The sequence below is a fragment of the Anabrus simplex genome, chromosome 2 (genome assembly GCF_040414725.1).
Source record: "Anabrus simplex isolate iqAnaSimp1 chromosome 2, ASM4041472v1, whole genome shotgun sequence".
Lineage (NCBI taxonomy): Eukaryota > Metazoa > Arthropoda > Insecta > Orthoptera > Tettigoniidae > Anabrus > Anabrus simplex.
This window is the reverse complement of record NC_090266.1, coordinates 535025574-535049548: the sequence shown is the minus strand read 5'-3', so window position 1 is coordinate 535049548 and position 23975 is coordinate 535025574. Positions and strand designations below refer to the sequence as shown.

At 36.5% G+C, this 23975-nt stretch overlaps 1 protein-coding gene across 1 annotated transcript in view; it reads left to right on the top strand.

Annotated features, from left to right (window-relative positions):
* Positions 1-5007: 5007 nt before the first annotated feature.
* Positions 5008-23975, top strand: part of LOC136864208 (uncharacterized) — a 644576-nt gene continuing 625608 nt past the window's right edge. Inside the window, exon 1 of the mRNA XM_067140905.2 lies at positions 5008-5732. Coding sequence (XP_066997006.2) covers positions 5524-5732 — 209 coding nt within the window. The 5' untranslated portion in view covers positions 5008-5523. The remainder of the gene's footprint in view (positions 5733-23975) is intronic.

Here is a 23975-nt window from a genome sequence, read left to right as displayed (position 1 = left end):
TAATACGGATGAAGGTGGTTTTCCGTGGTTTCCCATTTTCACACCAGGCAAATGCTGGTCGGTGGGTCAGAATTTATTATTGCCGTGGTACAAAGAATTGAGATGTTAATGTGAAATCGATGACTAAAAACCATATATATAAGCATAATAATTTAGAATGACCTACCACAAATTAATCATATACATCTTTCCAATTAATTCCACCGTTTGATAATTTTATGTACATGCTGCGATGTTCATAACATCACATTATAGGGATTTCATTGTAATCATTTGCATCATATTTATCTTTTTTATTTTTGCTAGTGACTTTACGTTGCACCGACACAGAGAGGTCGTATGGCGACGATGGAATAGGAAAGGCCTAGGAGTTGGAAGAAAGTAACCGTGGTCTTAATTAAGGTACAGCCCCAGCATTTGCCTGGTGTGAAAGTGAGAAACCAAGGAAAACCATCTTCAGGGCTGCCGACAGTGGGATTCGAACCCACTATCTCACGGATGGAAGCTCACAGCTGCGCGCTCCTAACCACACGGTCAACTCGCCCGGTATATTTATCTCTTGAGCTCATTATTGTCGATATTTTGTATGTTAATGTTAATCGTAATATTTTACTGTTTTTTATTACTGTAACATGACTTGATGTCAAATGCGAAAAAATAAATGAAGTTAATTTTAAAAACGCCTGATATTTTCTTCGGAGTACCCTGTGAGCGCTTATGTTTCATGGTTCAGTCACATGAGAACAAAAAAACACATACAAGCAATACAACACGAAACTTGAAATAAAAATCTAACACTAAGGCACTCAGATACTAAACATTTTCACCTAGAAAATAAACTTAACTGTTTGAAACACTATGATAAAATATGTACCGGTAACACGCGAATCTATGTGAATTATAACAATAATATTGTTATACAATATGAAATAATAATGAACAAGAACGCTAGTAATATTGAATCATTGAATAATTTATTTGGCTTTAAACATCAAGTCATAATACATCAAAATATACATACCAATCAATCAATCAATCAATCAATCAATCAATCAATCAATCAATCAATACTGATCTGCATTTAGGGCAGTCGCCCAGGTGGCAGATTCCCTATCTGTTGCTTTCCTAGCCTTTTCCGAAATTATTTCAAAGAGACTGGAAATTTATTGAACATCTCCCTTGGTAAGTTATTCCAATCCCTAACTCCCCTTCCTATAAATGAATATTTGCCCCAGTTTGTCCTCTTGAATTCCAACTTTATTTTCATATTGTGATCTTTCCTACTTTTATAAACGCCATTCAAACTTATTCGTCTACTAATGTCATTCCACGCCATCTCTCCGCTGACAGCTCGGAACATACCACTTAGTCGAGCAGCTCTTCTTCTTTCTCTCAATTCTTCCCAACCTAAACATTGCAACATTTTTGTAACGCTACTCTTTTGTCGGAAATCACTCAGAACAAATCGAGCTGCTTTTCTTTGGATTTTTTCCAGTTCTTGAATCAGGTAATCCTGGTGAGGGTCCCATACACTGGAACCATACTCTAGTTGGGGTCTTACCACAGACTTATATGCACTCTCCTTTACATCCTTACTACAACCCCTAAATACCCTCATAACCATGTGCAGAGATCGGTACCCTTTATTTACAATCCCATTTATGTGATTACCCCAATGAAGATCTTTCCTTATATTAACACCTAGATACTTACAATGATCCCCAAAAGGAACTTTCACCCCATCAACGCAGTAATTAAAACTGAGAGGACTTTTCCTATTTGTGAAACTCACAACCTGACTTTTAACCCCGTTTATCAACATACCATTGCCTGCTGTCCATCTCACAACATTTTCGAGGTCACGTTGCAGTTGCTCACAATCTTGTAACTTATTTATCACTCTATAGAGAATAACATCATCCGCAAAAAGACTTACCTCCGATTCCACTCCTTTACTCATACCATTTATATATATAAGAAAACATAAAGGTCCGATAACACTGCCCTGAGGAACTCCCCTCTCAACTATTACAGGGTCAGACAAAACTTCACCCACTCTAACTCTCTGAGATCTATTTTCTAGAAATATAGCAACCCATTCAGTCACTCTTTTGTCTAGTCCAATTGCACTCATTTTTGCCAGTAGTCTCCCATGATCCACCCTATCAAATGCTTTAGACAGGTCAATCGCGATACAGTCCATTCGACCTCCAGAATCCAATATATCTGCTATATCTTGCTGGAATCCTACAAGTTGAGCTTCAGTGGAATAATCTTTCCTAAAACCGAATTGCCTTCTATCGAAACAGTTATTAATTTCACAAACATATCTAATATAATCAGAAAGAATGCCTTCCCAAAGCTTGCATACAATGCATGTCAAACTTACTGGCCTGTAATTTTCAGCTTTATGTCTATCACCCTTTCCTTTATACACAGGGGCTACTATAGCAACTCTCCATTCATCTGGTATAGCTCCTCCGACCAAACAATAATCAAATAAGCACTTCAGATATGGTACTATATCCCAACCCATTGTCTTTAGTATATCCCCAGAAATCTGATCAATTCCAGCCGCTTTTCTAGTTTTCAACTTTTGTATCTTATTGTAAATGTCATTGTTATCATATGTAAATTTTATTACTTCTTTGGCCTTAGTCTCCTCCTCTATCTCGACATTATCCTTGAAACCAACAATCTTTACATACTGCTGACTGAATACTTCTGCCTTTTGAAGATCTTCACATACACACTCCCCTTGTTCAGTAATTATTCCTGGAATGTCCTTCTTGGAACCTGTTTCTGCCTTAAAATACCTATACATACCCTTCCATTTTTCACTAAAATTTGTATGACTGCCAATTATGCTTGCCATCATGTTATCCTTAGCTGCCTTCTTTGCTAGATTCAATTTTCTAGTAAGTTCCTTCAATTTCTCCTTACTTCCACAGCCATTTCTAACTCTATTTCTTTCCAGTCTGCACCTCCTTCTTAGTCTCTTTATTTCTCTATTATAATAAGTGGGTCTTTACCATTCCTTACCACCCTTAAAGGTACAAACCTGTTTTCGCATTCCTCAACAATTTCTTTAACCCATCCCAGAGTCTGTTTACATTTTTATTTACCGTTTTCCACCGATCATAGTTACTTTTTAGAAACTGCCTCATGCCTCCTTTATCAGCCATATGGTACTGCCTAACAGTCCTACTTTTAAGACCTTCCTTTCTATCACATTTATTTTTAACTACGACAGAAACAGCTTCATGATCACTAATACCATCTACTAGGCTACTTCAGTTTCCCTATAGAGCTCATCTGGTTTTATCAGCACCACATCCAGGATATTTTTCCCTCTGGTTGGTTCCATCACTTTCTGAATCAGTTGTCCTTCCCATATTAACTTATTTGCCATTTGTTGGTCATGCTTCCTGTCGTTCGCATTTCCTTCCCAATTTACATCTGGCAAATTCAGATCTCCCGCTACAATCACATTTCTTTCCATGTCGTTTCCCACATAGCTGACTATCCTATCAAATAATTCCGAATCCGCGTCAGTGCTACCCTTTCCCGATCTGTACACTCCAAATATATCAAGTTGCCTATTATCTTTAGAAATGAGCCTTACACCTAGAATTTCATGTGTCTCATCTTCAACTTTTTCACAGCTTACAAATTCTTCTTTCACCAGAATGAAGACTTCCCCTCCCACCCTTCCTATCCTATCTCTACGATACACACTCCAGTGCCGTGAGAAAATTTCTGCATCCATTATATCATTTCTCAGCCATGATTCACCTCCTATTACAATATCTGGTAAATATATATTTATTAAATTACTTAATTCTATTCCTTTCTTTACAATACTTCTACAGTTCAACACTAACTATTTTATGTCATCCCTACTTGATTTCCAGTTCCCTGTTCCCTTATCACCGCTCCCTAGGCCATCCCGTTTCCCTGAATGTACCTCCCTATTACCCTTCCAAACAAATTTCCTAACTTATATGTACCACTGCGGTTTAAATGAAGGCCATCTGAGCGCAGATCCCTATCTCCTACCCACCCATTAGGATCTAGGAATTTCACTCCCAGTTTCCCACATACCCACTCCATAGTCTCATTTAAATCCCCAATCACCCTCCAGTCAGTATCCCTCCTACTCCTTATAGACTAAATGAGCTTACGACATTTTTAAAACTATATACATTTCAAGATATCTTACATGCCAGTGGATACACTTCTGTATCAATATCAATTTATTCTCTTTAAAAACTACACAATTATATTCAAGTTAATTGACAGATATGCACGTAAAAACAAACTAATTATAATATTGTAAAACAAACATGAATTATTTATCCTTTTATGGTGACATTGTTTACATTAATCTAGGTATTTTTTTTTTTTTAGTGTGTATAAGTCTTTGGCAATAGAAATAGATTTCCATTGCAACCAGGAAGGCGACTGAATGACGTGGAATGTGTCTGGTATGTAACAGCTGACGGAACGTTCGCAGCGCTCAAATGTCAAAGCCCTTCTCCTTCGAGAATACAAATGTACCCTTCTCTTACTGAACAACCTTAGGTCTTGGTCGGCTAATATCTTATTACTGACTTCAGTTTCTTTTTAGGAGAAATAGTATTATGGTAAATAGAACAAATTCAAGCACCGTTCGCATTATCGGAAATGATTGTATTAACAAGGCAAATTACTTACTGTTACTTGCTAAAATCATTCACTTTGATGCTATTTTCGTTATGATTCATTAAATAAATCTATTTGGTTTATCACGTGTGTTTCAGTGATGGTACAGAATAGAAAAGTATGTGCCGTAGGCACTGATGATCAGTCGTGTAAAGTGATACATCAGATACTAGTTAGTTGACTGCATAGTGCGTAAACTGCCGTTTAACCAGAGCGATTAGTGAGCTTAACTTCTTTCCAGTGTTATATTGGATACATTTGCCAAGTGGCGGTTAGTAATTTTATAGAAGTTCGTAGATGATTTTACATGCCGAAAAACAGATGTATCTGTTTCTGGGACTGTCAAATGAAGAGAATGAATTACTTATGTCAGTATAGTGAAACTTTTATGACGAATTACCTTTCGAAGAGTCAGTGAAGTGAAAGCGTTGAGTGACTTCATTGGTGGAGTGATTCTCCCGAAGCGATATTTGCCCAAATCGGGGGATGATGCTATTTACAAGGTGTTCCAGGGACTCGGAATTAAGAAATCACTTTCCCGTTCTCATAGGGTCTCTATTTTGATGAATATTTCGTGATACGGGGTTACTGCGGAAATATGGTACATTTGGTTGTTACTTGTTACCTCAAGATGTGAATGAACAAGCTTGTAAAATGAAGCTATTTGGTGCTATAATGTATCTCATCCGAACAGTGTTGATGAGGAATTGTCACATTTTATGGGTGAGATGATTTTAATTGGGCATAGACAAACCCATGTAGTGATATCGGATGAATATTTTACGGTAGTTTTTCATGTGATAAACAGACCTTAAGCAAATGTCTGGGGGCACATACCACCCTACTGAGGGTCCTGGGCCTGAAGGGCCACCTTCTGAGGGTACTTTGCAGCCAAGAAACCCCCTACTGTGCTTCTTATGTGATGATTATTATTCCGATCCCTGTTTACTTGCTTGTTATCACACTTTTTGTACACGATGTCTTCGGGGGAGAGATGTTGATGGCAAAATTACTTGTCCTCTGTGTGGGTAAGTGGTTGTCTAGTCCATTTTGAAATATTTACCGTCATTGTTGCTTACTGACATTTATTAAGTATATTGTCTGTGAGGTGTTTATTCAGGACATCATAGTATCGTATATATTTGTTGTGTTTACTGGATGGTTTGTTTTGTTGACATGGATGGAGGTTCTTATGTAGGCCTAAATTTTATGTAGGTTCTCGAAATATTGTGCATCGGGTGAGCTCCCTAAAATATTTTGTTTATGTTTAATTAAATTATTTTAATTTGGTTTTTGTCTGAGAGTTATAGTATAATTAAGTCTACGTTTAGCTGATGGTTAATTTGTGTCAAATTTTGCCTTCTGCTATTCTGAGTGGTGTTTGAATAAATTTTTGCTGTCATTCCAAGAATGTGATTAAACTCTCTCTGTAATCAGGAACAGTGTTCATATGTTAAGTTATTCACAAGAATACAGTAACTAGCCTTTATTGTTGATATATTGTACAGGGCCTAAGCATTGTCATTTGAAGAGGATGTTGAAAATACTAGAATGTTGGGAATCTTGCAAGTGGTTCTTGCCATTATGATTATCATTGATTTATTCTTATAATTGCTTAGGCCTGTTATAATAGTCAACAAACGTTGTGATTCTTTTGGAGAGATCAAATTTGTTGGAGAGAGAGTGTGTGCGTGTGTGTGATGAGGACAGTTAGGCCTACTATATTACATGTAAAGGTGGGTCACATCCACAATTTGTTTCACTCGATTTCAGTTCAAGAACTTAGTATACATCTCGCTCCTTGATGGGTGTGTTGGTTTTTGTTTTTTCCCCCGTTAGTACATGAAGGTCCATAAAGATTGGAACCGAGTAACTGTTTAGGTTGATAATGTGGATTAGACCTAGTATCTGGCATTTTGTTTAATGGAAACATAAACATGATTCTAGCATATTCCTATAATTCTTGCACCAAGATGTCATTTAAATTATCTAATAATTAAAATAGCATGTTAAATTGCAATTTTGTGAGAAATGCGTAAATGTGCAAATATTTTGATGTTAATATTCATGCCAAGTTGTGTGGCAATAGGCCTACACTCATTTTATTTTATATTTATTTTGTTCACATCTGATAATGTAGTTGATGCTGAGTCAGTTTATAACTGTGCTTCTCCTCCATGACTAATTTTCTTAAAGAATGTCATAATAATAATAATAATAATAATAAACTGGTATTTTAACAGAATATGAACCTGAAAATTGTATTGTTCACCTAAGCTACCGGTATAGGTCAGAATGCAGTCAGTGATGAAGATTGGCTGGAACACACTAATTCAGCATTTCTGGCTTAATTACAAGCTACTCTCGAGAGTTCCAGTACCTATAAACAGATCGCTATATTGTTGCAATAATCAAATATATTTAAAAATGTATTGTAATGGTCATTATTCACACAAAATTGTAAGCTAATGTTCTGCCTTATTTTGTCTTGACTGTTTAAATTATATTAATGTATAGGCCTAGCCTACTGAATTAGTTTATACCGAGCTCGATAGCTGCAGTCGCTTAAGTGCGGCCAGTATCCAGTATTCGGGAGATCGTGGGTTCGAACGCCACTGTCGGCAGCACTGAAGATGGTTTTCCGTGCTTTCCCATTTTCACACCAGGCAAATGCTGGGGCTGTACCTTAATCAAGGCCACGGCCGCTTCCTTCCCAGTCCTAGCACCTTCCTGCCTCATTGTCGCCATAAGACCTATCTGCGTCGGTGCGACGTAAAGCAAATAACAAAAAAAAAAAGAATTAGTTTATCCTGCCACCAACTGTAGGGACTACGGTTGTAACCATGTTCAGAGAGTTTTGCAGAGATAATCTTAGTCACTCTGTCATCCTCATGTTCAGTTTAGTTGTTCATTACCTAAATGGAGGTGTCAACTTCAATATTATTAAAACTCTAAAGCTATTGAATATTTCATGTTTTGGCCTACTTATGTCTACCAGGAAATTTCTGCCATGGTGGTCTCATGCATCAGTAATTTTAATTTCTAAGCCTGTGAGTAGTGTGGATGATTCATGAAAGCTGCAAGAATGACTGCTGGTACAAACAAGTGGAAACTATGGCAGGAGGGTAGGTATTATGCTCTGAATGAGGAGATAAGGGCCACATTGGGATTAAACCCAATGCATGAAGCTCTATGTATAAACCAGCTTCTGTGGTGGGGTCATGTGAGACTCATGGAGAAGGATAGATTACCAAGGAGAATGATTGACTCGGCCGTAGAGTTTAAGAGAAGTAGTGGAAGGCAAAGGTGACGAGGGTTAGACTCAGGTTTTGATGATTTGATGATGAGAGGTGTGGAACAAAATGAGGCCACATTGCTAGTAGCAAATAGAGGATTGTAGGTGCCCAGTTAATTCACAGAGGCTTGAAACCAAATGCTGAAAAGCATAACGGTCTATAATGAAGATGTATGAATGTGAGCAGATGATTTTTTCATTTTGCTTTGCTCCCCTTGCAGGATTCTAAAATTTTTAAGGAAATGGCAAAAATTTTGATTGCTGAATGTTTGTTACTCTGATTATTTTATAAAGATCACATGCAGTTTATTTACTTTGTAGGCCTACTGAAGAAAAGAGAACAACTGTTTTTTACCCTTAGAAGTCAAATAAGTTTAGCTTCTTACAAAACTGCTCATTGCCTATTTTTTTTTTTTTTTTTGAAATAGGATGGGTGTATTGCTGTCTACTCTTAAGGTTAAAGTTTACTAATTTTGGAATGAAATATAATTCATTGAACACCACAAATTATGAATGTGACAACAGCCATAAATAGGTTTGAAAATGAATGAATTCATTCAAGTTTTCCTCAACATGATTATCAAACACATTTATGCCTGTTGTCACATTCATAATTTGTGGTGTTCTTATTTCTTCATCAGTGAAACCTCGAAAAATACTTTCTTTTATAGCCTATCTGGATGAAGTTTCCTCTAACAATTGAAGCAGTGCATGTGGCTTGACATCCTGCCAAGCATTAGAAATCCTGTGTATGGCCTCTGGAATTGTAATCTTCTTCCAGAATGCCACAAGATCATCTTCGAGCATTCTCAGACCAGCCCAGTAACACCCTTCTAGCTATTCAGTTACACCCTGGTCCATTGGTAGTCATGTGGGGAGTTAAAATGAATTAAGAGTCTATCATGAGATACGAGAATGCTCTCATCAGGATGTGAAGGGATGTATTAAGCACTAGAACAGTTTTCTGTGGTAATCATTTCCCTTTAAAAAATTGCCTATCTTGTGGTACAAAATGTGTGGAACCAGTTTTTAAACACGTCTGGTATCCATCCATGCTCCTTTTTGGTTGTAATAATGGATGGTGAAATCCTCAGTTACGGTACCATTGAATGGTCAGAGTTTTTATGCTTTTAGGAGTTTGTTTGTGATTTCCAGAAATATTGCGAGTACACAAAATCATAATGCGTTCTTTAGGTGTCCTATGTCTAAGGGCACAAACCTTGTTCTTAAAAGCAAAGGTTCTAATTGGTAGACATTTACAATACTGATCACACTTGTCTGCATTGTAAGTTTGACCTGGGGTGAAATTTCCATTTTCTACAAATTTCTAAAACTCTTTCTAGAAGGAATTGGCTTCTGCAATATTTGAACTAAGGCACTCTTCTTTCACTGCTAGTTCGAGAATCTTGTGATGTTGCTTGAATCTGGTTAGCCAACAAATTGAGGCATTAAATTCCCTTCTGTAACCCTAGAACTTCTTGAAACAATGACCCCTTCTGCTTATTTTTTGCCAAACCATTGGAAAAGAGCAATTTAATGCCTCAAATGTGGATTTCTTCATGCTTTTTGCCGGGCTGAGTGACTTCAACGGTTGAGGCGCTGGTCTTGAGCCCAACTTGGCAGGTTCGATCCTGGCTCAGCCCGGTGGTATTTGAAGGTGCTCAAATATGTCAGCTTTGTGTCTGTAGATTTACTGGCACGTGAAATTACTCCTGCGGGGCTAATTCCGGCACCTCGGAGTCTCCAAAAACCCTGAGAGTAGTTAGTTGTATGTAAAGCTATTATTATTATTATTATTATTATTATTATTATCTTCATGCTTTTTCATGTAGATGGTCAAGAATTGGAATCATAGTCTGTTATAAAATTTTGTAATATTTGTTTGTTATTAAAACCACACCCGGGCGACTGGAGTGGGACATTGATGATGATGTTGATTATTAAAATTTCCTGAATGGTTTGTACTCCATTCCCATAATTAGAAGTTAGTTATGCAGCAAAATGCCACTAAATCATCTTCATTGAGCATTCTCAGTAGATTAGCCCAGTAACACAGTTTTAGCAATTCATTTTCACTCTGGTGAATGGCTGTGTAATGGCTGTCATATAGGGAGGTAAAAATCTTTCAATTAAATTTAATATTTGTGTTAATGTTAATACTTTTTTCTTCTATCTCTATTACAAACTTCTTTTCACTTTTTTTTGTTTAACACTTGCACACTGATTAAGAACAGAAAACTGAGCTTGTTGTAGACTTTCACAGAGCAGGCACACTGATAATGGGTAGGCTTACAGCATTCTGTCAGGTGGTGGGTGGTTTATTGCAGTCTTATTAAGAGAGCTGCCTTTCTTAATGACTCAAATGCAGTAAGCATAGCTCACAAACAGATAAAAATAATTTATAGGAGGAATTTCAAAATTTAAAAATATTCTTTAAAAAGGTGCACAGAAAACCTGAACATGAATAATCAATAGTATATATTCCCTTTTTTTAAATTTATAGTCTGACACATTAGAGAGATTGAGAAAACAAAACTCAAGAAGCAAATATTTGCTGAGACTTGAAGAAAGAAGATATATCTATTAATGTATGAGTAAAACATTATACTCCTTTTGCTTGGCAGCTATAAACAGCATCTCGTCCAGAGCTATACAGGGCGAGAAATAGGTTGACTATCCTACTAGATAGAATGCTTTGGGATAGTTCAGGATTTGTTAGCGTTTACGAATAACTTGTGAAATGGAACTGCAAGGTAAATACTACAGGGTTTGAAGCCAATTTAAGGAAGTTGATATGAGAGAAATGTACCAAGCTGGAGATTTTATAGGTAGATTAAGTACATAAAAAATTGAAGATAGATTGGGTGCATTAATAATGGTACAAATTGTTAGCCTAGAGAAAGATTTCAAAGATGGAAATAGTAACCACCAAACCAGCATTGTGAAGAGGATTGCAGGATTAATGACCAGTGAAACCAAAACCGTTGTCTAGATCGTAACTGACAGAGTTTCCGAATACGAGCCAAGAGTGGCTGACACTCCTAAGATCATAGCTTATGGGTTGACATTTGTAACGGAATGCACTTGATAGTCAGCATGCATCAGAGTTCATTAAGTACACATGTAGATTTATTCATCTTTATCTGATGTCTTGTTTCCTTATCCTGTGTTTAACCAAATTTCTTCTTGTCTTACACTTTGTGTATCAAGACTGAAGATCTGTCAAGATGGCTCCTCAGTGAGTTGTTTTAAATTCTTTAAAATTACAATTTGCTTTACGTTGCACCAAAACGGTTAGGACTTATGGCACCAATGGGACAAGGAATCGACCGTGGCCTTCATTAAGGTATACAGCCCCAGCATTTGCCTGGTGTGAAAATGGGAAAACCATTTTCAGGGCTGCTGGCAGTGGTTTTGAACCCTCTGTCTCCTGAATGCAAGCTGACAGCTATGTGATCCAAACTATGCAGCCATTCACTCAGTCTTTGAGTGTCGATGTCTGCCATTCTGATGAAGCTGGGTAGCAGAATGAGGTTGAGAAAAAAAAAAATGGATGTAGAGGAACTGGAATTGATGAGAAAACTTCTACAATATTTGAAGATGGTGATATATGAAAGTATAGATATTGTCCTTGTCTTTCTGAGTTTCCATGTTTGTCCTTGTCTCCTCCTTCTATTCCTGTCTCTTCGAGAAAGAATTCTATACAATTGTTAAACACGGTATAGATCACACCAGGATGCATAGCAAAGTGTTTTTGTATTATAAGAAGTATGTGGCTAAAGGAAATGAAAAAGAATAGCACTAACTAAACATATGGAAAGAAAACCAAGAACGAAGTCAACGTTTAGAGTCATGGTTGTTTTGTTGCTGTCACTGTTAATGTGTTAAATTGCATGTGAATTTGTATAGCTTACAATATATGAATGTCTGTTGTAAGCTAAGGAGAAACAAAACAAATACTCTCGTTAATTAATAATAAGGGTAAGATACATGTTGTGCTAGACTGTAAAACACTGTTAATATCTAGGACAGAAATAAATATAAAAAAATAAAGCTGCACTTTAGAGATGAGGTGTAAGTAGTAATTTGGTGTAAGTGTAATTTTTAAGGTAGTAGTAGGTAAATTTAAATGTAATAAGAATAGCATTCATGTATCAAAATAATATGAATTGCAATAAATGATTACTCTCTCCTCAGTTCCAGGCGATGCAGAACTAGGGGACAGGAGTAGTCTATTCTATTACTCCCTCTTCTCACACTGACCCATGATTATGTTTATCCTGTTATGTATTTCTTTCCCTGTTCCTATCTGCTTTTACATTAATTGATTTGACACTTGTTCATTTCTTTCCATTACTTAGATTATGAAATAAGTAAAAGGTATTCATAAACCTTTGGCTTCAAAATCTTTAATTATTAAGCGATATTTTGATAATATTTATTTAACCGTTAGTACACCAAAAGTTCTGTGCAGCATGAAAAAATATGTTTTTTAACACCGTCAGTACTGTAGACCAGTTAAGGTGATTAGCAAGACCTTCATGGTTGGTATTTCAGTGCTGGCACAAACAAACTGCATTTATATATGGTATTTGTGTTTCATACAGCCCTGGCAAGGGTAGGGGAATGAAGACACATGATCAAGGAAGATTTTTCCTTACCGTTATTCATGTACAGCGTGCATGTAACCTTGAAGGACTCCCTTTTGTTTTTAGAAATAAGGACTCCTGCGGTACAAAATTCAGACACCTCAGCTCACTTAGGCAGTTCTCTCAAGTATTAATAAGAAACAGGAATGGTTTTTCTTTATCATAAAGGTAGGTTTTCTCATTTACTAGCACATAATTATTATTTTTATAGTTTCCCAAAATTATGGTACAATTTAAAGATTGAAGATACCAGATATACAGTCAGTCTACTCAAATGCTTTCTTTACATATGTAGGCCTACAACATTTTTTGTGGTAATTAGTCATCAATGATCTCCATTTAGGGCTGTTGCCCAGGTAGCAACTTACCTATTGACTGTTTACATAGCCTTTTCTTACATTTTTTCCAGGAACTTTGAAACTTATTGAACATTTCCCTTGATAAATTATTCCACTCCCTTACTACTTGTCCTATAAATTAATATTTATCCTCTTAAATTCCAACTTTATCTTCATATTATGATCTTTCCTACATTTAAAAGCTCCACTCAACCTTATGTCATTCCACACCATCTCTCCACTGACAGCTTGGAACATACCACTTAGAACCGACAAATTTCACCATCTTTTTGGTCCTAGATGGTTGCTATTGACTATGACAATTATAATACTCTATGGGTCTTTATTGGGTCCGTCCTGTCAATACTTGTTATGTACAGTAACAAACTTGTCTACATTAAATGTTCATGTTTCGAGAAAGGACCATTCTCTTCATCACCTATCGCAAATGATAAAATCATCCATACATATCTGGACCCTCAAAATGTTTAGAACTAAAATTAAAATATATGTAAAAATTATTATTAAAAATTATAGTTCTAATGTTCTCATTATTTTAATGCTTCTAAACTTATGATGTGAACACAATACACTTTCGAATCAGTACTTGTGTCCTTGAGTTGAAATAAAAAAATTGTAGGCCAGCCATTGATTTTAAAAATGACACTTTCACATAAGATTATTTCAAACAGGTATTAAAATTTTCCAGAAGATCTCTGTGCTGCTTCGTACATCAAAAGTTTTGATTCCTTGGTGTATTGTGTTCACATAAGTTTGGAAGCATTACAATAATGAGAACATTAAAATAGTAATTTTTAGTAATATGTTTTTAGATACATTTTATTAGTGGTCATCATCATTTTGAGGGTTAAGATATGTACGGATGTTTTTATTATTTGTGATAGCTGATGAAGAGAATGGTCCTTTCTTAAAACATAAATATTTAATGTAGGCCTAGACAGCAATTTTGTTTGTCGTTGTATGTATTAAGTATTGACAGGGTGGACCCAGTAAAGACTCCTCGAGTATCGTAACATACCACTTATTACAAGTTGTCCATTTCATGACCGTATCGATGTTTAATCAAGAAGTAAGTATAAATAACCACCTAATCGATACTTAGTCGAGCTGCTTGTCTCCTTACTCCGAAGTCTTCCCTGCCCAAATTTTGCAACATTTTCACCAAACTACTCTTTTTGTCGGAAATCACCAAGAACAAATCCTGTTCCTTTCCTTTTGATTTTTACCATTTCTTGAATCAAGTAGTCCTGCAGTTGATTAATATCATGTTTGGTCCGTATTGAGTTTACCTAATAAAATAATTTCAGACGGTTAAGGTGCTGGCCTTCTGACCCCAATTTGGCAGGTTCGATCCTAGCTCAATCCGGTGGTATTTGAAGGTGCTCAAATAAGTCAGCCTTGTGTCGGTAGATTTATTGGCAAGTAAAAGAACTCCTGCAGGACTAAATTTCGGCACCTCAGCGTCTCCGAGAACCGTAAAAGTAGTTGGTGGGACGTAAAGCCAGTAACATTACTATTCCTTTAACTGGAATGTTTTGTTTCACGGTCTTTTCCATGGTTCACAGAGGGAAGGAAGTGTGAAGAGTAAATGGCCGGGCAAAGCATAAATCAGCTTGATAGCTGCAGTCGCTTAAGTGCGGCCAGTGTCCAGTATTCGGTAAATAGTGGGTTCAAACCCCACTGTCGGTAGCCCTGAAGATGGTTTTCAGTGGTTTCCCATTTTCACACTAGGCAAATGCTGGGGCTATACCTTAATTAAGGCCAAGGCCGCTTCCTTCCAACTCCTAGCTTTCCTATCCCATCATCGCCATAAGACCTATTAGTGTCGGTGCGACGTACAGCCGCTAGCAAAAAAAAAAAAAAAAAAAGCTCAGAAATTTTACAATAACTGGCTTGATATCTCAAAAAATTTAGTGATAAGAGAATTCATCAGTTCTGAAAATTTTACCAAATGGAGTTCAGAAGCTCAGAATAAATTACCAAAAGCTCAGAAGCTTTACAAGTTAAAGTGGAGGAGACTCCCTCAGTTGACATAGTCATACTCTTCTTACTTACAAGTCTTTTACATGTTATGTTTCCAAAAAATGCTAGCCTGTACAGGCCTACATAAGCACACTTGATAACAAAAGGAAGCCGTTACTTCTTTGACTCTTTTCCAGCATATGGGTTTCCGAATCTTGGAGCCGAGAGTACTTTTTTTTTTTTTACGAACATCCTATATTTGGACCATTTTTGTACGTTAATACAATTGCCCGACAGTGCAGTTTCATGAAATGTACGGGGCATTTTACCCACAGATTAAATCACAACCTTAGGTACTCTCTTATTAGAGGAGCTACACACGAACGGATTATAAGATTCATAATAAACAGGGGCAGAAGGCTCATACTACCTGGCCAAGAATAGGAAAATTACAGTAGTTAATTACAAAAGGCCAAAAACCAAAAGAAGAATGGAGGAGGAAATTAAACACTCAAAGAAATATTAAAACCGTACACTACCTAATTGGGCATAAGGCCTACCGATACAGAGGGTTACAGGGTGACTATGTTGTAGAAAAGTTAAAGGCTAAACAGATTAATGTAAATTTAAATGTTTAGGAAAACTTAGTCACCAAAATGAAGTTGAAAGGAAGTTAATGAGGATACCCACTCGCGCTTCCTTATATTTCACAAGTTCCCAGTAGGGAAATAAATATGAAAGACCAAAGACTGGCATAAATCCCTTACAGTAAATATTGCAAAAATCCTTGAAATTTAGTAATCCAGAATGACCTGACAGTTACGAGCTAAATAAGAACATAGGATTCTTCTCAACATTTAAACTTAGAAATTCACGTGTTTAATATTCTGCCGTACCTTTAGTTACTGCTGTCTCGTTCAATCAGTGCCCCAGCTCTTGCAATGCTTCTCCTGAAGTTAGAACTCCCAGCACGTAGCGCACTTAACGATCTATTACAGATAGCCATTCAAGAAACGCCCAGTTTATATAGGGGTGCTGGGGATCTCCCATTGCAATGACATAATGTTTCTTCTTATTGGTTCAAAAGTACTGAGAAGGCGATCACTGATTGGCGGAAAAATGTAAACAACAGTAATGTAAAGCATTATATATATATATTTTTTTGCTAGTGGCTTTACGTCGCACCCACACAGATAGGTCTTATTTCGACGATGGGATAGGAAAGGGCTAGGAGTTGGGAGGAAGCAGCCGTGGCCTTAAGGTACAGCCCCAGCACTTGCTTGGTGTGAAAATGGGAAACCATGGAAAACCATCTTCAGGGCTGCCAACAGTGGGATTCGAACCCACTATCTCCCGGATGCAAGCTTACAGCTGCGCGGCCCTAACCACACTGCTAACTCGCCCGCTACCTTTAAGCACTAACGTTCTCCATGATAGTTCTAGTTCATAACCAGAAAGAGGAAATTACAAACTTGATGCTAGAGACATCTAGTGCAAAATGCACAAATTACTACAATATTATACACATGATATAGGCTTTTGGGCTTATGCCGTGTCAAGAAAATAAGGTGAAATTCTTTACGTTTCGCAGAGAACTGTGCTCTGCGTCATCAGAAGAACGTCTCAACTGTCCACGAGGAAGGCTTCTTAAACAATACTACAATATTGTATGTTTCAGTCTGTGAGACCTCCTTCAGTTTATGAAATAATATGATTATTAAAAAAATTGCCAAGTTGTTATGGAAACATATATTCTGAGGATACTTTTTATATTCTTTGAATAAACAAAGGAAATCTATAATAAAAATGCACGATTCCAAAGAGGTTCAGTTTGATATCTTTCGGAAACATGCCTTTTGTGTGGTCTTTTGCTTAGCAGTCCTGCATTTTCTATTGTATTGTTTCCATAACAGATCAACAATTTATTAAAGGAACATATTGTTTCATTAGCTGAAGAAGGTCTCACAGACTGAAACATGTTGTGATATAAGTATTTATATCTTACTAAGTATTGAGTGGTGGAAATATAAACATTCCAATGAAAAGAATACAGCAATTATTTTATCAAGTAGTTCTGGTGTGGGTCCCATACACTGAAACCATACTCTTATTGGGTTCTTACCAGCGGCTTATATGCCCTCTCCTTTATACCTTTACTACAACCTCATTAATGTGATTACCCCAGTAAAGACCATTCCATATCTTAACACTTAGGTACTTGGTGATCCCCTTGAGGTAGTATCACCCTATCAACACAGTACTTAAAATTAAGATGACTTTTCATCTTGGTGAAATAACCTGACTTTTCATCATCCTGTTTACCAACATACCATTCCTATTCATCTCACAACATTGTCCCGGTATTTTTGTAGTCACCCACAGTCCTGTAACTTATTCCTTCTCCTGTGTACAGTATAATGTCATCTTCAAATAGCCTTGCCCTGTGGGACCTCACTCTGAGTCATTACATGGTCAGATAACACTTCACCTACTCTAATTCTCTGAGTTCTGTTTTTGTCTAGTCCAATAACCCTCATTTTTGTTAGTTCTCTCTCATTGTGTACCGTATTAAAAGCCTTGGATAGGTACAGTCCATTTGACTGATTTGTTATGTCTTGCTGGAATCCTACAAGTTGAACTTCACTGGCATAACCTTTCCCAAACCTGACCTGCTTTCTCTCAAACAAGTTTGCAATCATGTCTAATATAATCAGAAAGAATACTTTTCCAGAGCTTACAAACAACACGTCAAACTGACTGGCTTTATTTTTATCACGCTTTCCCTTGTGCACTGAGGCTACTTTTCCAACTTTCCATTCATTTCGTGCAACTTCTTCATGCAGACTATTATCAAGTAAGTATTTCAGGTATGGCACTATATCCCAATCCATTGCCTTTAATATATCCCCAGAAATATTATCACTGCTATTGCTTCTAGACTGTGACTTGATGAAGTTTGGAGATCAAATTAACAGTCAATATTGTCAGCTCTGTGATATATATTAGTACAGTAGAACTCTAGTAATCCAAACTACTTGGGGTTGTAACTGTTCGGATTTGGAAATGTGGATTATCCACAAGAACATATAATGCTGTATATGCACTACAGTAGGCTATACAGTTACAGGGCAACACAGTGTAGTGATGAGACAGGTGCTGGTGCAATATTGCATCATGAAGGAGGTTGAGTTCCTTACGCCAAAAGAAGATTACTGATTTTTCTATTTGATTGAAAGTTAGTTTTCATGGATATGTGAAAGTCGCCTAAATTAAGAGGAATATACTTTATTATTGAATAGTTCATTTCAAAATACATTAATGTTGTCTTTTTTTGCAATGACTGTGTTTTGTAAGTACAGTACTGTAAACAGTACTGTTTACAGTACTGTTGACACTCATTTGGGGCAGAAACTCTGGAAGCGAGTTCACGGCAAGTAAAGGTGTTATAGAACATGCAGTATTTCTGGAAGCAAGAGCAGTGAGCCGGGGTCATCAGTGAATTCTTTTAGTCTATTCACCTGTACAACGTTGAACTGCTGCGTAGAAAAAAATGTAAAAAATGTTGTGTGGTGTGAACTCAGATCCTGAACACGATTGGTTCTGCGTCACTCCCTCTGGAGTCTCATACCAAAGTTACAAGTCGGTGTAAACAAGATGAGGGGTTCTGTCAGGACCTTGCGACCACCAAAGGAGATGTTAAAGAGCAGTGATGTTCCGTTTTAGAGCCAGTTCTATTATTTCGGTGAGTAACTTATAAACTGAGATGTTTGCTCCCAAGTTTATTCCTTCTCTCTCAAAATTCATTCTGGGAAATCTCTAAATGATGTAAGTATAGTCTTTTTAGTATCAAACTCTATTTTTTATTGCAATGATTAAATTAATATTTAATGATAGTACAAGGTAGATTAGATCTTTGGCATGAAGTTTTTACATCCTTAAGTTTTAAAATCAGCAAAACAAAGACAGTTGGCTTGGTGATGAGTAGAAACTCTCCAACTAGACATCTAATAATTGGAGATGAGATGCATATTGTAGACAACTTCCAGTACTTAGGTAGTGTTTTGTCCTCAGAAATGCTGTTCTATACATCAAGAGATTAGCAACAGAATGCAGAAAGCTTCCATATTCTACATTGCTGTACGTCAAATACTTTGGGATGTAACATTTCCATTAATTTCCAAGATCAGCTTGTACAAAATATATCTGGCACCTATATTGATGTGTGGATCAACAAAGAGTTGTCTTCAGGCAACAGATGTCTACAAAATCAAAAATTGATAAAATAAGGAATGTGAATATCCGACAACAGCTTGATTGGAAAGAAGCTTGCTGGAGAGCCTTGAAGTGAAGAGATTGCAATGGTATGGTCACGTGAAAAGAATGGATCCCATAGGACTCCTCGAGCATACTTTGACCACCTTGTCCCTGGAAAGAGATATGCTTGTGAGAAGCAGATTCTCAAGAACCTTGAAGTCAGAGATGTAAACTAGTGTCGCATATATGAACAACATCTGTGGATGGACGGGACAAAATGAAGAAGGTTCATACACAACCACACCCGGCTTGCTGGAGCGAAGAAATGATGATGATGATGATGATGATGATAATTTATCTGGTTGTCTTGGGGCTACATTTCAGTACCTTTCTATGTTCCCTGTGAGAGAGTAGATATTTAATTTTCAGCCGTTGTGCTCTAGTTATTTTTTGGTTTGTTACTTTCTGGTCCTAGAAACGTCGCTTAGGGACTTTTTCAAAAATTTATTGGAATTTTCTTTGTAGCTGTGGGCTACGTCAATTGTAAACATATTTAAAGCTCCTTTTGATGGAGAAATTTACATTACAAGCTTTTGGTCAACTGTATTCTTATCATTTCATGTTAGTTTTATTTTAATTGTAATTTTTTAACCTTATCACTAGCTTAAAAGACCTATATCACTTCCACTATTTTTATTTTTTAATTTCCTTACACACTGTTTACAGTATTTGTCATTTCGCTTGGCTTCTGTTTGAGCTACAGTATACTAGAACATAATTAACACCGAGCTCGATAGCTGAAGTCGCTTAAGTGCGGCCAGTATCCAGTATTCGGGAGATAGTAGGTTCGAACCCCACTGTCGGCAGCCCTGAAAGTTGTTTTCCGTGGTTTCCCACTTTCACACCAGGCAAATGCTGGGGCTGTGCCTTAATTAAGGCCACGGCCGCTTCCTTCCCACTCCTAGCCCTTTCCTGTCCCATCGTCGCCATAAGAACTATCTGTGTCAGTGCAACGTAAAGCAACTAGCAACATAACTAACAATGTACTGTGAGGTATTTGGATTCTATCCTGCTAAATACTACCTTAAATAATTGATTTTAAGTACAATACTGCGATTATCCCTTCAACACCTAGTGTGTCCATTTGATCATGGCCTTCATTCTTCTGTTTAGATTGGCAACAGTATTTTGTATAGTCTGGAATTCATTGCTGACTTTAGATCAGCTGAGGTGTCTTGTGGCAACTGTTTGCGAGCATATAATTACATGAAGTGTATTGACTCGTGGTTTTCGCACACTTCCATTTTGTGGCACTGTCACCATGGGTGGATCACGACAGTGTGCTTCAAGTACACGAGTTCAATGTTTCACAAATATTTATGTATAAATGATGCTACTGATATGCTTAATGAGTTCAGAAATGATCTATGTTCATAATACAGTGAATTTATATATAATTGCAAATATTGCACATATTGGTACCTAAACACTGTGTGATTGTACGATCGTGCTAGGCGTATGTGTTATCTATTCACTGGGTACATTAGTTCATATATGTATTACTAGCAATTACCCGCGGCTTCGTTCGTGTGGATTTCGTAATGTGATCAAAGTAATCGTTCCTCGGCATTGTACTAAGACATTATCTGAAAATTCCTAAAGTATAAAAACTCTCCCAAAAATTGAGTTTCATTTACCCCAGAAATTCTTTGGAAACCATGTTTGCGGTATTACCCTTTGGGGCTAAGGCGACCATGCGACATAGAACTGTACATGTGAGAAACAGTCTTCTCTCAAGCCGAAAAAATAAATACATAAATACACCCCCCCCCCCCCATTCCCTATATGAGATATAAGCATCCTCATGAAAAGAATTACTCATTTTTCACTCCACCCCGTCTGTTAAGTTGGTTTCACCCCACCCAAAAAAATGCGCGTTTCTTTATTTTTCAAGGAGATTCCAAATACCAATTTCCACGTCTGTAGCCTTCAGTTTTGAGATATAAGTTTCTACGGAAAAAGAATTCAATTTTTTAACATCCCATTCACACTCCCCACTTAAGTGAATTTTCCAGAAATAAACAGTACCCATTTCTTTAAGAGAGCTTCCAAATACGAAGATCACTACTGTAACATCTTCAGGTTTTGAGATACCGTATATGTATCCTCATAAAAGAAATTAATCTCAGTTTTATCTCCCCCCCCCCCCAATCAAGTTGATTCCCCCCACCAAAAATGTGTGCTTCGTTATTTTTAAAGGAGATTCTAAATACCAGTTTTCACGTTTGTAACATCTTTAGATGTTTTGGTATATATATATATATATATATATATATATATTCAATACAAATCATTCAACTAATTTTTCAATTCTTTCAACCCCCCCCCCCCCCGCCGTTAAAGGTTTTTCCGAAAACAAAAGAATACGCGTTTCCTTATTTTGAAAGGACATTCCAAATACCAATTTTCACGTCTGCAACATGTTAACTTTGTGAGATATACTGTAGATATGCTAATTTTAAAAATTCACCCCCTTTTTCAGTTTCCTGTAAGTGGATTTTCCAAAAAAATATTTGTTTCTTTTACAGGCAATTCCAATGACCAGTTTTCAAATCTGTAATATGTTACCTGTCTGAGATAATTTGCAGATATAGTCTTTTTAAAAATTCACCCCACTTGTCACTCCTGTTCACTCCCTCTTCATCGGATTATCCGAAAACACATAAATATGTGTTTCTTTATTTTCAAAGCAGATTCCAAATTCCAATTTTCATGTCTGTAACATCTTCAGTTTTCGAGATACAAGTCTCCTCATAAAAGGTTTTCAACCACTTTTCCCCCATTTTCACCCCCTTTAATGGGATTTTCCCAAAACAAAAAGTGTGTGTTTCTTTATTTTTAAAGGAGATTCCAAATACCAACTTTTATGTCTGTAAACTTTTAAGTTTTTGAAATATAGATATCCTCATTTTAAAAATTCACCCCCCATTAATTGGATTTTCCAAAAACAAAAAAATTGTGTTCCTTTATTTTTAAAGGAGATCCCAAATATGAATTTTCAGGTCTGTATTTTCTTCAGTTTCCGAGATACAAGTATCCCCATTAAAGGCATTTAACCTTTCTTTCACCTTTTCACCCCTCCTATTGGAATTTCCAGAAAACAAAAAATACGTGTCTCTTTATTTTTAAAGGAGATTTTAAATAACAATTTTTACATCTGTAAACTTTTAAAGTTTTGAGATATAGATACACTAATTTTAAAAATTCACTCCCCTTTTCACGCCCTTAGCGATGAAATATCAAAAAATCCTCCCTTAGTGAGCACCTACATTGTAATATGAATGTATCCCCAAAATTTCATTCCTTTATGTCCAGTAGTTTTGGCTCGGCGATGATGAATCATTCAGTCAGTTAGGACAAATTATTTTATATATGTATTATGTTGCAGGTTATGCAACCAGTTACGATTACTATAATACAGGAATTTTTATTGAAATGAGGCATTGGTTGATTTATGGCAACACTCCAGAGATAAAAATTGATATTTTGGTCAGTTTGGTGGTTTGTTTAAAATGACTGAAATAGCATTTTTTTTGCTAATTGCTGTACGTCGCACCGACACAGATAGGTCTTATGGCGACGATGGGATAGGAAAGGCCTGGGAGTGGGAAGGAAGCAGACGTGGCCTTAATTAAGGTACAGCCCCAGCATTTGCCTGGTGTGAAAATGGGAAACCACGGAAAAACCTCTTCAGGGCTGCCGACAGTGGGATTCGAACCCATTATCTCCCGGATGCAAACTCACAGCTGCGCGCCCCTAACCTCATGGCCAACTCACCCGGTGACTGAAATTGAAAGGATTGAGTTTCCTTTTTCTTGTCACGAAGTTATTCCGCTGAATTCAAACAATTTATCACTGTAATAATGCTTTGTTTGCCAATTCTAATTTTACAATTAAACTACATTTTCCCCCCATAATATTCTGCAAAATGTAACAAAATTTGTATGGTATATGTATCACAACTATATTAAGAAATCTGCGTATGGAATTTTCAATTGCAGAATTTTTTTCAAGTAGTAGGGATTTTTAAGTCCAAAATTTTAGAACATAAAAATTACACTAAATTTAGTATGGTATATCTCCTTATATAAATTATGTACAGAAAAATCAATACATAGTGCTTTTAAAGGAAGTATTATCTACCTAATTATGAATTTACATTAACATGTTAATTTCATTCCATGAAAAAAAATGGAATTAAAAATTTCAAAAGAAAGAGATATTTTGGAAAAACTATTAATTGTGTAGGAAAGAAATGTTCGTGATATCTCTTTTATGTAGGTGACATTGCCACAAAGCTTCGTGAAAATCCATGCATTAGGTAAAAATATATTTTAATCTCCGGAGTGTTGCCTTAAGCTAGTTTATTCTGTATTTAAAACAAATTGTGACTTCTTGTCTTATGTACAACAACATAGTCCTATATTTCTTTTAACAGGAGCAGGATCTAAATTTTGAAGACTGTATGGTGTACAATATTACTGTAAGCACAGCTGCAAGCAATTTATCTGTGGAAAGCCCATCCACTTTGTGTATAAGATTTGGTGATCAAGTTGTAATACTGAGTATGAGGAATGATTTGGGAACAGTGGTGCTCCATTGGTACTGATGTTTGATCAGGTTACTGATGATATGTCACACTTTCCCTTTCAGTTATGTTTCATTAATCTTTTTATCCGGATGGCACATTTG